At 41.0% G+C, this 15,996-nt stretch overlaps 1 protein-coding gene across 3 annotated transcripts in view; it reads left to right on the top strand.

Annotated features, from left to right (window-relative positions):
• RB1 (RB transcriptional corepressor 1) overlaps positions 1 to 15,996 on the top strand; it is a 160,355-nt gene that overhangs the window by 54,154 nt on the left and 90,205 nt on the right. For all 3 annotated transcript variants that reach the window (XM_038386558.2, XM_043504518.1, XM_043504520.1), the window contains 7 exons: positions 2,045 to 2,154; positions 3,130 to 3,207; positions 8,226 to 8,313; positions 14,737 to 14,853; positions 15,602 to 15,658; positions 15,745 to 15,776; positions 15,870 to 15,946. In XM_038386558.2, coding sequence (XP_038242486.1) covers positions 2,045 to 2,154; positions 3,130 to 3,207; positions 8,226 to 8,313; positions 14,737 to 14,853; positions 15,602 to 15,658; positions 15,745 to 15,776; positions 15,870 to 15,946 — 559 coding nt within the window. The remainder of the gene's footprint in view (positions 1 to 2,044; positions 2,155 to 3,129; positions 3,208 to 8,225; positions 8,314 to 14,736; positions 14,854 to 15,601; positions 15,659 to 15,744; positions 15,777 to 15,869; positions 15,947 to 15,996) is intronic.

Here is a 15,996-nt window from a genome sequence, read left to right as displayed (position 1 = left end):
TAAAATTCCTTTTTCAAAAGTAAGCAAAACTGCCTGGGCTCGATGATGATAATGTTTAAATCCCCCTATAAGTGTGCATGTGACATTCATACTGATGTGGTAAATATGGGCATTGGAGGTGAATTCACACTTACAGTTGCTGTTTTTGGTAAAGATTTGCACTAGGTGAAAGGCGGTAGCAGTAGCAGCAGCTGACTGGTTTATGTTATAAGGCTGATTTTCTGAAATGGAGAAGAAATCCTATTTTAAAAAAAACCCTTAATTTTCAGAAAATTGTGGGGTAGTAAATGCTTTCTTGCCAAAAGACACATGTTGAGCAAGTTAAGAACATACTGTATGAAAGGAGGGGGTTATAATGGAACTCAGAAGATAATCTGACTAGAGTAAAACACATAATTATATAATCATGGGGATAAATGGTGTGTTACAGCTGACATTTGCCTGGTGTGGCTGAGGGTGGAGATGAGAATTAAAAGTGGCTCTAAGCATCTCAGTCTTGACTGGCTGGGCGTATCTCAGCCTCACGTGCAGCTTACGTTTGGTCTTCACTCAAATTATATTTGCCATAGCTACATTGGTCAGGCGTGTGCAAAAAACTCACCCATGATGGACATAGCTATGCTGATAAACCCCCCAGCATGCAAGCCACTATGTTGATGGAAGAATGCTTCTATGGACATAGCTGTGTCATTCAGTCAACGGTGTCCCTGCAGCAACAGAAAAACTACTTCTATTGATGTAAGCTGTGTCTATACTAGGAGGCTATGTTGTCATTGATGTCTACACTGTGGAGCCTAAGCTTTAGAGTGATCTGTCTTCTATGCTACCTGGGGATTACCAGAGCACAGCAGCAGTCTGGGCACACATCCTGCTTCCAGTATGCCGAAGGATATGATGGGGGGGGGGGAAGGTGACATAGAGTCAGCACAACTGGCTCTATGCCACCTGTGATCATCCTCTGATAGCTGGCTAAAATGGGTTTATGGCCATACAAGAGCAGTGCAAAAACTGGAGTGAGGGCTAATATCGGGCCAGTAACTTTAAACCCTCCTCCTCCCCCAGCTCCTATGTTCATGCTCAGTTTAAAAAAAAAATACAAAAACAAAAAAACTGTGCAATTTTGAAGCTTCATAAACATACTGCATATAATTACCTAGGGATTCTTTAAAAAAAAAAAAAAAGTAAGACAAGGTCATGCAGTGGAGAGATCTAATCACTGCTAGAAAATCTGCTCTTGGGTCTTGATTTCAAACTTCCTGGCCTCTGAGGCACCAGTGCATTTTGGAGCTCCAAATCTAAGAGCTTGGGAGATTTGAATTGAATCTGTGATTTGCCTCTTTCCCAACCGGCCAGGCCCTGCTCTCGCAGCACAGAGCTCTGGATATGTAGAAAGGTTTTTCCAGGAGTCAGTGTATTTAAAAAATTCCACTTATTTGTAGGCACATCACTCCCACTCTCTAAAAGACTTGGTCCATTTCAATGAAATTTCAGCTATTTTCAGGGCTCCAGGAGAAATTTCTGAGGAAATGTGGGCTCCAAACTTGAATTTTTCCATCTTGTAATAGGCTGCTACAGGGGCTGCGGGCAGGACCAGTGGCATCAGCTGCCAGAGCCCGGGGACTGTTACTAGGAGCTGCTGGAGCAGCAGCTGCTCCTGCTGACCCAGGGGCTGCTACTCGGACAGTCCCTGGGGCCAGCTGTCAGGGGCTGCCCAAGCAATGGCTGGTGTTGCGGTCCCTGGGGCCACCTGAGCAGCTGGCCCCCGAGCTAGCTGCTTGGGTGGCCATGGGGTCAGCCACACTAGCTGATGCACACGTCACAAAGTCATGGAATCCGTGATTTCTGCGACCTCGGTGACAGACACAGAGTCCTAATTATATCTACAGTGAAATGACTTTAGGAATTATGAGAGATTTGTGTCAAAATACATTAAATATCTATATTAAAATAGAGAATGAAACATTCCTCTCCCTAGTTCATGAATACAGTATTCAATGCATTGTCAGAATTGATCCTATAAGAATAAAACTTTCACATTTTTTAGGTTGAGGATCTCTCGAGACAATATGAAGAGCTTTACCTGAAAAATAAAGATATAGATGCACGATTATTTCTGGATAATGATGAAACTTTACAGTGTAATCACATAGAATGGTAACACTCTCTTCTTACTTCTTTTTACTCCTATATGATAGCCTAAAAGGTTTTACTGTTCTGACTGGTCACTTTTTACACTGGAAATTCAGGTCCTGTCTAGCCTGAAAGTCTATTTAAAAAAAAAAAAAAAGGCTTGTTAGTCAGGTAACACATTTTTAATCACTGTCCTGGTCGGTCTAAACTAGGTGCTAACTGATATTTAAAAACATGTTAACTAATTATTTTAACATTGCTTATTTTCCCATTCTACACAAGTCCTTGGAGTCATGAGTGCAAGTTGAGCAATTGAGAGAGGAATGGATTCTCAGGGCTTGTCTACATTGATCCACAGTTTGGCCTACAGGAGTGAGTGCACACCAAAGTGCTGCACTGTAATTCCTCCACGTGGACTCTGCAGGCATGAGTTTTAGTTCATGCTCACAGTGCCCACAGCCCGAGAGTTATAGTGCAGCACTTTGGTGTGCATTGTTATTTACACCCTCCCTAAGATGAACTGCAGGGCAGTGTAGACAAAACCTTTAGTTATGTTGTCTCAGACTTGTTAGTTAACTCCAATTGAACTTCAGTGGTTAATGTTTTGGAGAAAGGACATCTTTAAAGGTTCAGCACTTCTGTTCCTTCAGTGAAGGTGTGAGAGCTTGCAATATGCATCCTGTAAAGCAGTGGTTGTGCCTGAAGAATGCCCTGGTTTAACTAAATTGACATAGTTTAAACCAGGGAAAACCCTTAATACAGCTGCACATAAACAATTTAAACCCGTTTTTATCTACCGTATTTAGCTTAAATCCGTAATTTACAGACCATAAAAATGGGAGCTGCTGGATACCGAGCTCTCCTGAAAATCTTGTGCACAGTTTTGTTTGTTTTTTTTCCAGCAGCTTTAAAGTCATTTTAGAAAACCTCTTTTTAATTGAGACTTGCTATATTCAAAGATCAGTACTCCATAAGATTTTGCTTGTCCTCCTTCTACAGCTTACAGTTGGAACGAACACCAAGGAAAAACAACCCAGATGAAGAACTTAATCTTATACTTCCACAGACTCCAGTGCGGTATGAAGTATTTAAAAAAGTTGCATCCGTTTGTTTTTACTTGAACTGGAATTTTCTAAAAATTGTTGAACTGAAGAATGTAGCAGTTCTGATTCTAAGATCACTTTAAAACACCTGTAGGGTGCTGATAGCCTCCTGAGAAGTGCTGAGTGCCTTCAACTCCCATTTCCCTTGAAATCCTTGGGAGTTGAGAGCACTTGGGCAGCTTTGAGTACATTGCAGGTTTGGTACCCTAAATATAAAGGGAGCATGAGTTATATGTGTAAAATAGATCAGTGTGCCTGAAAGTGTGAAAATGAACTTCCTTAAATGTGCTGCTCATTCTCATTCTCTGCATCACTGAAGTGCATTTTAATGAAACATTTTCTTCCATGCTTGCTGTGTAAAGATTTATGACTCTGTAGTATTCTGTGGGGAGAGAATTTAAAGAATCATACACTTATTTACTATTTTCATTTTCACATACTAGTAAAGATACTGCACTGACAAATAAATTCTTGCTACTCTTTACTGTTGCAGAACCTATATTGTTGTGGGAGAGAAACTGGAGGCTCTAGGTTTGCACATCTGGAATAAAATGTAACTAAAAGCGAATTGAAGAATCTTTATTACTTATTACGATTTTCTAAGCAGAAAGAACTCGGCTTGACTTTCAGGTCCCAGGTCTAGTTTGCAGTTTTGTGAGTTAGTCTGTCTCTTTATTTATAAACTCAGCATATTTAGTAAGGAAGCCATTGACAAACTTCATGATGCCATTTGTGTAATCACTTTTCAAATTACAACAGCATTTTAAAACAAACTACAGGGCTTGTGAAAGGCTAAGATTCACGTCCATGAAGACTGGAATCTTTGGTCCACAGAAACAGATACAAGATAGGTTTCAGAGTAGCAGCCGTGTTAGTCTGTATTCGCAAAAAGAAAAGGAGTACTTGTGGCACCTTAGAGACTAACAAATTTATTAGAGCATAAGCTTTCGTGAGCTACAGCTCACTTCATCGGATGCATTTGGTGGTCACGAAAGCTTATGCTCTAATAAATTTGTTAGTCTCTAAGGTGCCACAAGTACTCCTTTTCTTTTTTCTAGATACAAGATAGGCAGCAGTAGCAGTCCAAGCTTGCACAAAGCTTTGCTGATGTGACTCTACTCTGACTTGCCAAGAACCATTCTAGGAGCAACGGGGGAAGTTGAGACTTTATGCCTATTCAGTCCTTTGCCTCTCTTCTCAAACTACCAGATGGTGCCAGCTGATAGTTATACAGACCTGGTCACTTGTCCACTAGGAACTGGACTGAGACCAGCAACTCATTTTGCATAGGTTTCAGAGTAGCAGCCGTGTTAGTCTGTGTTTGCAAAAAGAAAAGGAGTACTTGTGGTACCTTAGAGACTAATCAATTTGAGCATAAGCTTTTGTGAGCTACATGAGATCACGAAAGCTTATGCTCAAATAAATTTTAGTCTCTAAGGTGCCACAAGTACTCATTTTGCATAGACTACCAAACTGCCAGCAGATGGCAGTAAACTTCTGGTCACTTATGACCTAGAGGTGATTGTATGCAACTAACCGATGGCTCATAAGGATTATAATGAAAACTTGGTCTTTACTTTTAAACTTACTGTAGATTCTCCCTATTTGACAGTGTGTGTCTGAGCCAAAGCCCATTAAAGTCAGGGGGAGTCTTTCCATTAACTTCAATGGCTTTTGGATCAGGTCCTTTGGGTAGTGTTTTGAAAAATAGCTTTACCTAGGGGATATTTGGGTTTAAATACTAGGTAAGGGCATAATAACACTGAGTTGTCTGGTCTCATTCTAGTCCTTGCAGTACAGGAACTGTTATCTGATTCTTCCCGTTCATGCTTTTAAAAAAAAAAAGTCTGTTAGAGAAACTCAGATCAAAATTTTTAAAGTGGCAGAAGAAAAAGCAGTTCATCTCTAGAGTGCCATGACCCAAGTAATCAGGCACTCATATAAGTCCATTCTGTCTGTGAATAAAAGCCCCCATCCCTATTTACTCGGCTACTCAGAAAATTTTCTTTCACCCCAGAGATACTAATCAGAGATCCATTTGGGACAATTCTAACCAGTGGGAATTGAAAAGGGTTTTTAATAGGGTGCATAAAAAGAAATCTATCTGAAAGAGGGAAGCATAAGGGAACAATGCCATAAGGTCTTACAGCATGCCAGGACCCCCCAAAGCTTGCTTTCTCAGCAAGTGTTGAAAGTTGTCCAGATGTGGCCATTTACCAGATCTGTCTTGACAAAAGCAGTTGAGGGGCCTCAGCCTGTGTAAGAGCCAGAAGAACTTAAGCACAAGATATGAGGGACCGTTTGTGACTAGGGAAAAGGGATATGAAGGATTTGCACGTTAAGCAAGCTAGCTAAATTCACTGTCATAAGTTGTAAATCCTCGGTGTTTTATCCAATATCTCTTATGTCCTGAATATACATGAAGGCTGATCAAGAGTGGAGGAGTAAGATAATAAATTTCATTGCTATTCGACTGAAATTTGTGGAGTTGTTACATTTGCTTCCTCTTCATTTAATTTTAATTGGTTAAAACAAATATACAAACAAAGCTATTCTTGTTCAAATTTACTTATGTCACTCAACAAACAATAATGAAAAAAAAAAAAACCGAGATGGGAACTGTACCCATGTGGGCTAGTGCTCTAACTTCTTAGCCACTCTGGTACCTATGTAAATGTAATGCCTGGGCATACCCAATCCTCTTTCTGTTCCTGTTTTATAAACGAGACTACAGACTTTAGATTTACAGAATCTTAGACATTCTGCCATACTTAAAAAGGCTTGATAAATAGGGGTAAATTATTAACCAAATATTCCACTTTATTAATAGATATTTATTTTTTATATGGCTAGTTTTATTTTGCATATTTTAAGTCATGAACAAGCTTCAGTTCTGTTTACTAATCTTACTTGAGCGCACACATGGCAAAACAGCTGTACAAATTATCTATAAATTGTTGGATTATAATTTGACCACACTAGTCTGTCATTCATCAGAAGGTTGTGCATACCCAGATGCTTATTTATACCATTTTGAGCGAGCGTGCTTATCTCAGGTCTCTAACGTGCTTTTTACAGCATAATCTTTTTTTACCCAGTGCCATAACACCTACCACAATGATGGTTAGTACTGGTAACAATTTGATGATGCTTTGTTTAATATATTTACATTTAAAAATTGGGGAGAAAACAAACTTTACAATACATTCACTTCAGAACCTAATAGTTTCTCAGGAATATAGTGATGTGGAAATATAAACTACTGACACTTGTCAAGCTGCTTAGTAGATCTTGAGGATAAATTGCTAAATCAATCATACATTTGTTCTATTAAAATTTTTTTTAAATCACCTGAAAAACCATAAATAGAAAATACAAGTTACATAAAGACATTTTTCTGAAATATAGCACGCTGTAGAAGGTTTGCATGTCAGTACTCTTAGATTTAATTCATGTTGGCTATGTTCTTCAGAGCTATATGTATGTGCATATGTTATCAGGCAGCAGGATGTATGTAACACCCCTAAAATCTGGAAATGTGAGATGGTCCGGCATTAACGCGCACAAAGAAGCACCTGCCTTGTCTGACAGGATCATTTTTAACCATTGAACACAAGTAGCAGTTCCATCACCATCCCTTCAACTACATGCTATGTGAGAGTAGTCCTTATTCCTGCATTAGGGCTGGGCTTCCCGAAGGGAAACAATTTTTAATTTAGTGTAACAAGAGCTAGCCTCTTGGGATGCTTTTAATTTCATCATTTTTCTGAAGGGAGCAGGACCCTATATATTGTCACTATCTTTTAAACATTATCAATCTTTAAAGACAAAAGGCCTCATAGTTACATGGGGTAGTTTTTTTACAGCTTTAAGTTAAGGCATTGGACTTGAACCAATGGACAGCATCTGTGTGGGTTTGAAATCCATTTTTGGCAAGAAACCTATAGGCGTGAGTGTAAGAACCTAAATAAGTGGTGGGGTTTTTGCTTTCACCTTTTGTGTCTGTAAAAACAGTTCTAACAAGACAATTTCTGGACAATTTTTTGTTATGTAAAGTCTCTGAAAAGGAGGAAAATGTGTGAACTTGTAAATAACTCAGTATTTTAAACTTTTTAATCAAAATAGTGATAAGGGATTCTTCTCACTTTGCCTAATAAGAAAACAAACAAATATTGGTAGAGTTGTGCATATAATATTTAATATTTTCACTTAATTTAATCAGCTCATCTTCATGACCCATCTTATGTAATACTACAAATCCTAACTTGTGAATTATCTTAAAATGCATCTGGTCTAGCTAGAGCGATGGAAGGTGGGAGTGGGACTTCCAGACACGTACAGCCTTCTTAATAAAACAGGGCGGGGGAGTGGTTTCAGGTTTAATGTGGCCACTTTCTGATTTTGAGTCTGTAGAATGAAAAGACGTATTTAATGCACTTTGTTGGCTATTGGCCGGCCTAGGGAAGTGATGGTGGTGGTCATGATATAGAAACAAATGTTCTCCTCCAAAATATATGCATCAAAATTCTGTAATTTCTTATGACTTTGCAAGCCTGACAGTACAGTGCAGAATTAATTTTTGTTCCTGGATCTATAGATGATGCTATAGCTATTTTTTGTAGATAAGAGTAAAGAGAAAAGTTTTAATTTACAGAAACTCAATTTTAATTATAATTTGGTGCTATTTGCACATCTTGTTTGCTGATATTAATGTTTAGCTATTTACTGTTCTGTTACTTTACTTTGTTGATGTTGATGTGATGGGGTTGTGGTGATGATGATGAATATTCATAACTTAAATCAAAGAAGTGTAGTTAATTTCCCCATCAGTTTGATTTATTACTGAGTTAGTAATGTATTGATTTGCTCTGTTTATAGAGTTGCTGTGTGCATTTCAGTAAACTGTGTCAGGGAACAATTAGAAAATTCTTTCCTGATATTGAAGGTGTACAAAATAAGTGTTTTAACATACCTTATTACATTTTTTTTCAGGGCTGCAATGAATACTATCCAGCAGTTAATGATGATTTTAAATTCAGCAAGTGATAAACCATCAGATAATCTCATCTCATATTTTAATGTAAGTGACTAGGTTTTTTTAACTAGAGTAAGCATTTCTGAGGAAGTACCTATAAAATTATATCCTTCGGATTATCAACCAAATAAATAGCATGTGTTCTTTACTAAATGTGACCTAGAAAGGACTTCCTAAAAATAGTGGGGATTGTTCCCTCGTTTTCTTCTTTATGGTTTATAAAGTTATGAAAGAAATTTCTTTTCTGCTTAATTTTTACCTTAGAAATATCAAGAATGTCAACTCTGATCCTCGTAGTTTTTGATGGAGGACCAGTTCAAAATTTGTTTCAAATATCCTAATGTTCAGTGCATTGTGAAACCAACAAGGACACAGGAATGCAACAGCTCTTGTACCTACCATAAGTTATGAATACAAGATCTTTAGTACACCTCTTATTAAGGACTCATGACAGTTTAAACATGCATTAGTATTGTTCTTTGAAAGAGAACTTGTCTGTATGTGAATTTTACAAGCACTTAACATTGTTGATATTTTGCTGGAAATCTTACGGTCCTTCAACTACACTAAGATTACTTTTAGTTTTTTCTTCCCGCCCTTTCCATTGGGGACCCATTCCCCCCACACAATGGGGTATGCCCGATTCTCTGAGCTTCAAGAAGTGCCTTTCCTGCAACAAGGCTATCCCTGTTGCATACATGCACTCATGGTACATTCGTTGACTCGGGGAAGGGAACATTGCTCAAAAGTGCACTCTCTGCCAGCAGCTTAGACTTCATTCTCGCAAGGATAGAGAGCTGGGGCAGAAGATCATATTAATGGAGGCAGCTCTCAGACCATCTCCGGACCTGCTCGAAGATTATCCAGGCAGATGCAAGTCTTCTCCACAGCCCTTGACATCCAAGGGTCATTGGCTGAAGAAATCAGCCGCCGACCCCTCTTATAAGTCGAAAAAGAGAGCAGGAAGTCCCCACCATGAGCTAGCCACAAACAATCCCCGGCATGCTCAATATCCTGGGTACCATTGGCACTGAGACAGACCAAGCCCAGTATCCGCAACCCAAGGAAGACTACAGCGGCAGGCAGAGATGCCTCTGGAGGAAGTCAAGGACATACATCATAAGTTCCTGGACATCCTGCACACATCTTCCTCTTCAAAAGTGGTCCTCCCTATCAATGAAGCCCTTCTTGATCTCGCAAGAACCATATGGCAGATCCCAGCATCAGTCACATTGACTTGCAAGTGAGCAGATAAAAAGTACTATGTCCTGGCCAGAGAAATAGAGTTCCTTTTCTTCAACCCTCCATTGTGGTGGATGCTGTCAATTCTTGTGGCTGTGAACACCACATGAAGTCCATGCTCTGTTAGGGACTGGAAGCATCTGGACATATTTGGGAGGAAGACTTACTTCTCGGTCATGGTTCAGTTTTGAATTGCCAAGTACCTGTGATGAAATAAGAGTATGGAAATTACTTGAAACTGAACAGTTTTATTGAGCAGCTGCCCAAGTCTCATGACAAACAGTTTAAGGCCATCATCCAAGAAGGGTAACTAGTAGCAAAGACATTGCTACCATGTGCCCTTGACGTGGCCAATACTGCAGCCAGATCCATTTCCACGTGGTGGTGATGAACTGTGCCTCTTGGGTTTCCTGAAGGAGGTGCAGGTAACCATGGAAGATCTTCCCTTTGAGGGCACTAAGCTCTTTGTGGAGAAAACTGAGGCCTCACTTCACTCTCTGAAGGATTCTCAAGCACCTTCCATTTGCTACAGTCTGGGACAAAAGAGAAAATTTAGTCCACAGCCCCAGCATAAGCCATGCACTTCCCAATACCCAGCTCAACGATATGAAGAGCCACAGAGGAAGAAAACTATATTCTCCAGATGAAAACATCCAGCCAGCAATCTTTCTTGTACTAGCCTTCCCCATCCAAACATCAATTTTGACATGTTGGTCGAGGTGCCAATAGACCACTCCCTACAGCTGCTACATCTGACCATTGCTAATCCACCCATTTTGCCACCGTCTGGTAACATTGGACCAATGGGTCCTAGAGATCGTTCGCCTGGGGTACTCTATCCATTTTACGCCTTTCCTTCTCAACACCCTTCCATGTCCCTCTTCATGGATCTTTCTCATGAGATTTTACTATGAAGAGAAGTAGACCATCTCCTCCAGTTAGGAGCTGTAGAACCAGTACCTCAGCATCTACGAGCAAAGGGTTCTACTCTTGGTATTTCCTAATACCCAAGAAAAAGGGGGGCTTGAGACCCATATTAGACCTCAAAGCTCCCAAAAAGTTTGTCAAAGCTCAGAAATTCGAGATGATCACTTTAGCAATGATCATACTGGCGTTGGAACAGGGAGCTGATTTTCGGCCCTTGACCTCCAGGGTACATATTTTCACGTATCAATCTTACCAACTCACAGATTTCTGAGATTCACCCTGGGACAAAATCACGACTAGTACAGGTTACTCCCCTTCACGTCGTCTTCAGCACTGAGAGTATTTTCCAAGGTTCTCTCAGTAGTGGCCACCCACTTATGCTCCCAAGGGATCATGATTTACCCGTGTCTAGGCGATTGCCCCTCAGAGCCTGATCTCTCCAGGAGGCTCACTGAGTCATCAGAGTCGCACTGCACTTGTTTACAGAGCTGGGCCTACACATCAACCCTTACTTCAATACCTTGCCTGGAGTTTATAGGTGCTGACCTTGACTCTTTACGAGTCAGGGCCCTCCTACTTCAGCACAAATTTTTCTCTGATTACACTAACAGAGACCATCCAAAACAGCCTGCAGATATCTGCCAGATACTGCCTACAAACCCTTGGGGCATGTGGCAGTGGGCACAACGGTAATACCACATGCCAGACTTCACATGCGGTGCCTTCATATGTGGTTCAGCTCAATTTACAGACCAAACGGGGACAGACTAGACAAACCCCGTCATTGCTCATTTTAGTTTTTTGGGGCATGTGCAAGAAACCTCCCTAGACTGGTAGAAGTACCTAGCCAACATTTGCAAAGGAATCCCCTTTGCGTAAAATCCTCCATTGCTTCTCACCACCGATGCATTACTTAGGGGGTGGGGTGCACATCTAAACGGCCTTTATGACGCATGGGAAATGGTCACCCACAGAGAGATCCCTCCACATCAGCCTCCTCAAGCTAAGGGCAGTCAGGAATCCCTGTGTCCATTTCTTCCCACTGATCAAAGGGTCACACATGAAAATTCTAACAGACAACGTTGCCTCTATGTTCACATAAACCGACAAGGGGGTGCCCGGTCTCCCTTCCTCTGTGGGGAAGTGATGAGACTATGGAACTGATACATCTTCCACGCCTTCAGTGGCCCTCTCAGGAACACAGAACTTGATGGCAGATGGTTTGTCGCAAATTACCTCATGATTACGAGCGAGAGCTAGACCCAGCAGTACTTCATAATTTATTCAGGTGGTGGGGGACACTGACCACAGACTGACTTGTCACTTACCTGAACAAGAAATGTCCACGCTACTGCTCTGGAGTGGGGATATGACATCACTACTTAGGTGATGCTCTCCTCCTCCCTTGGGACAGGTACCTCCTTTGTCTTCCCTCCTTTTCCCCCTACTATCAAAGGTACTACTGAAGATAAAAAGAGATTGCCCCCAATGTGGCCAAGGCACCCCTATCTGTCACCGCTCACAATGTGCCCACCAATCTCTCTCCTCCACATCTCCTCTCATAGAACAGAGGACATACCCCACATCCCAACTTGGCAATTCTTCACCTCAAGGTATGGCTCCTTCTTGGTTCCAGTACCTAGGAGGCTCCTGTTCAATGCTGATGCAAAAGGTGGTGGTATTACACAACAGAAAATTCTTGACATGATGTACTTACCTGCAAAAATGGTCCAGATTTCAGATTTGATGCATGTCTCAACAAATCTCTGTGACTCTTCTGTTACCCACACAAAAGTCTCTGTTACACAGTCTAAGGCACCCAACTTTACCCTAAATATGTTGCCAGTACACTCTCGGACATCCCATCCCTACCTAGTTTCTAGGGCTCCAGGCTTCCACCTCTATCTAGTTCCTAGGGCTCAAGGCGTAACCCTGTTGATTTAGGCACCCCCAATCTTTCCCAGTTCCTAGGGCTCCAGGCGAAAGGCACCTAACTTTACCCCTCCATGGGCTCCAGGCTCTACTCCTCTGTGGACTTGGCGCAAACACCCATTCCCTGTGGACTCAGGGCTTAATCCTTTGCAGGTGTACGGGGTCTTTCACTAGTGAAAGAGCCTGACCAATAATTACTTAACCTCTGTTTAACAATCTCCAAAACAGAATGCACACGCTAAACATACAATGCTCACCACTCCCAATAAGTCAGATGAACTTTTCCTAATGGACAGTCAGGATCAGGTCATCTGGGGATTCCAGCTTCTGCATAGTTATGACTGGCAAGGTTTTGATGTCTGGCAGCTCAGATCTTGGGGCTGTGTCCTGGAGTTGGTTCCAGAGAACTTCCTTTTGGAACCCAGTTTATATAGTGACACTTGAGTCTTGCTTAGCTGTACCTTAACCAGTCATTTTACTGAAATATTACTAAACAGTTTTCTAACCAATTGTAACATATTGTGTAAAAAATTCTTTAACCAATCAGACTCCACCACTTACTTGATTTATAGTTAGCAAAATTAGTTATGTATGAGACAGAAACAATCAAAGAACCCGACAGAGACCGTGTAGATGAATAGTAGAGAAGTGGGGACCATAAAGACAAAACAAAACAATAAGTAGGGATTTTACAACCACAACTCTTGATAAATGATATCTTGCTAGACCAGAATGCCATCAAACTAAGTTTTTTCTTTAATCATCTTAAGATCTGTTTCTTTATCTGGTTATGGTGGGTATTATTAGGATAGGATCGCCTTCTTAACAGCCTGATATTACATTGTTTTAATGTAATTTAGTTGGAATGTGAGGATGTGACTTTTTGCTTTTGGGCTCATGGCTGCTGCTCTCCTAATATGGCTTCAGAAAAAGGACTTGGCCTTATACTTCCACACATTCTCCACTATGAACTGGCACTGAAAAGGTCAGAGCTGTCCCTTTTAGGATCCACCTAGCGGCAATAACAGCCTTCCATCATCCAGTGGAGGGTTACTGAGTGCTGTGACAGCCGACCACCAAAAGGTTCCTCAAGGGTATTGTAAATCTCTTCGTACAAGCTCAGCCTCCCGTTCCCGCATGGGACTTAAAACTAGTACTGAAAGGACAGACTAGGCCTCCCTTTGAATCTAGGCCAACTGTTCACTTACTTGCCTCTTGACGAAAATGGCCTTCCTGATGATGATTACTTCAGCCAGTAGAATAGGGGAAATAGTGGCTCTGATTGTACGTTCCCAATATTCAGTATTCTTTGGGACAAAGTTACCCTCAGACAACATCCAAAATTTGTTCCCAAGGTGGTAATCCCATTTCATATGAACCAGTCGATTCACCTTCCAACCTTCTATCCCAAGCCTCACAGAGACAACAGAGAGGCTATATTACATATTCTAGATGTCAGAAGAGCACTAGTCTTCTTCCTGAACAGGATGAAGGCCTTCAGGAAGGCCTCAAAACTTTTCCCCTCCATTGCAGAATGATCCAAGGATTTGGCAATATCAACCCAAAGACTTTCCATGTGTATCAGACAATGTTACAAAGTTCGCAATATGACCCCTCTGGATACTATTTGTATACATTCCGCAAGGTCAAACTCCTCATCCATCGCCTTCTTCAAGAATGTCCCTATTTCAGAGATCCGTAGAGCAGCGACATGGGCGTCAGTCCACACTTTCACAGAACATTATGCAATCACTGGGGACTCCGCCTCTGATGCCACCTTTGGCTCCACAATGCTGTCATCTGTAACTGACCTGACTCTGAAGTCCTAGCCCTCCAGAAGGGATACTGCTTGGGAGTCACCTATAGTGGAGCGCCCATAGCGACACTACTCACTGCAGAAGGTAACTACTACTATTTTAACGATGGTTCTTTGAAATGTGTGTCCCTGTGGGTGCTCCATAACCCACCCTCCTCCCTTCTGCTTCAGAGTTTTTTGTCAATTAATCTGTGGTAGAGAAGGAACTGGGGGGCGGGGGGGGGGCTTAACCCACACCCGCTGGCTAGCCTCGTGGCAGGGCATGAGGGGAGAGAGCGCATGCATAGGCCTAACAGACACTGCTACTGAAGTTCTCCAATCAGCAGCACAGGAACACAAGCACACCTACACTGGAGCACATATAGGGATACACATCTTGAAGAACCACCGTTACTGCAGAAGGTGAGTAATTTCTTCCATAACCATACTGATGACCTAATTAATATAATGGCGTGCTACAGAACTGAAATGGAGAAATTATTCTTGGTTAACTTGTAAAAACATGTTTTTACATACCTAGTTAAACTATCCTTTTTTCTAATATGTTTCAGAACTGTACAGTGAACCCTAAAGAAGGTATCCTGGCAAGAGTGGAAAATCTTGGGAACATCTTCAAAGAGAAATTTGCTGAAGCAGTTGGACAGGGATGTGCTGAAATTGGCTCACAGGCAACTAATATTTTGATTTCACATTATTCATTTGAATGCTATCAGCATTAGCTAATGTGAGACAAAAATGTACTTACCAGCCTTTTACTGTGGAGATTGGGAGTGATGAAATATTTTCTCAACCTGGGAAACTGGGCATGTAACTCTAGCAAGGCTCGAAGATGCTATTTGACAAACAATTCAGCAAACATAGGAAGGTCTAGAAAGAAAAAATGCATACATTTAAAAATATTTTAAAATTAACATTATTTTAACGAAGCATAGGAAAATTACCACAAAGTATTTTAACATAGTTGAAACTGTATATAGTTATCCATTAATCTGCCCTCATGAATAGGATTGCTGAGCCTTTAAATGGACCTGGTGGCCTGTTTCCCATCCCGTCATCAGGCCACTTGTATTTCCCCACAGTGACTTGCATAGCAAGTTCACCCAACTTAGAAGCTCAATATCTTCCAGCTGTCAGCTCTGCTGTCTCATCTTGGCAACTGAAAATTGACCTCTGCACTTTGACTTAAACATCTTCTTACAACTTCAGTCAGTCACGATCCCCAGTAATCCTTGGAGACTACCCTAGCCAACTTCGCTGGGACAAATCAGATTTTTTTTATGGTCCTAGCATGTACATTCTTTCCAAAGGACGGAAGTGTATTTTGGCGTTGTCACTGAAGTCTGACTCAACAATCATATATTATGGCTTGCATAATGTGAAACTTTGTGTAATGTTCTTGACTTTCTTCATTTTTAGAGATATAAACTTGGTGTAAGGCTATACTACAGACAAATGGAATCCATGTTAAAGTCGGTAAGTTTAATGAGGATGCATTACTCTTAATACTTTGCTCCATTTGAGCAGTATTTCATAACCTTGCATTTGTTCTTATATTTCAGGAGGAAGAGCGCCTGTCAGTTCACAATTTTAGGTATATGTTCCTAACTCATAATAGAAAACCATTATTGGTGTGCTAAGACTAGTATTAAGGCCTGCATAATTTTTTTTTTTTTTTTTTTTTCAGCAAACTTCTGAACAATAATATCTTCCACACATCTCTTCTGGCCTGTGCTGTTGAGGTTGTTATGGCTACATATGGCAGTAAGTTGAATCTATAGAAGTGCAAGATACCACTGCTGCTGTTCTAGTAA

The sequence above is a fragment of the Dermochelys coriacea genome, chromosome 1 (assembly GCF_009764565.3).
Source record: "Dermochelys coriacea isolate rDerCor1 chromosome 1, rDerCor1.pri.v4, whole genome shotgun sequence".
NCBI classification, from domain to species: Eukaryota; Metazoa; Chordata; order Testudines; family Dermochelyidae; genus Dermochelys; species Dermochelys coriacea.
This window is presented reverse-complemented; position numbering and strand designations above follow the sequence as displayed.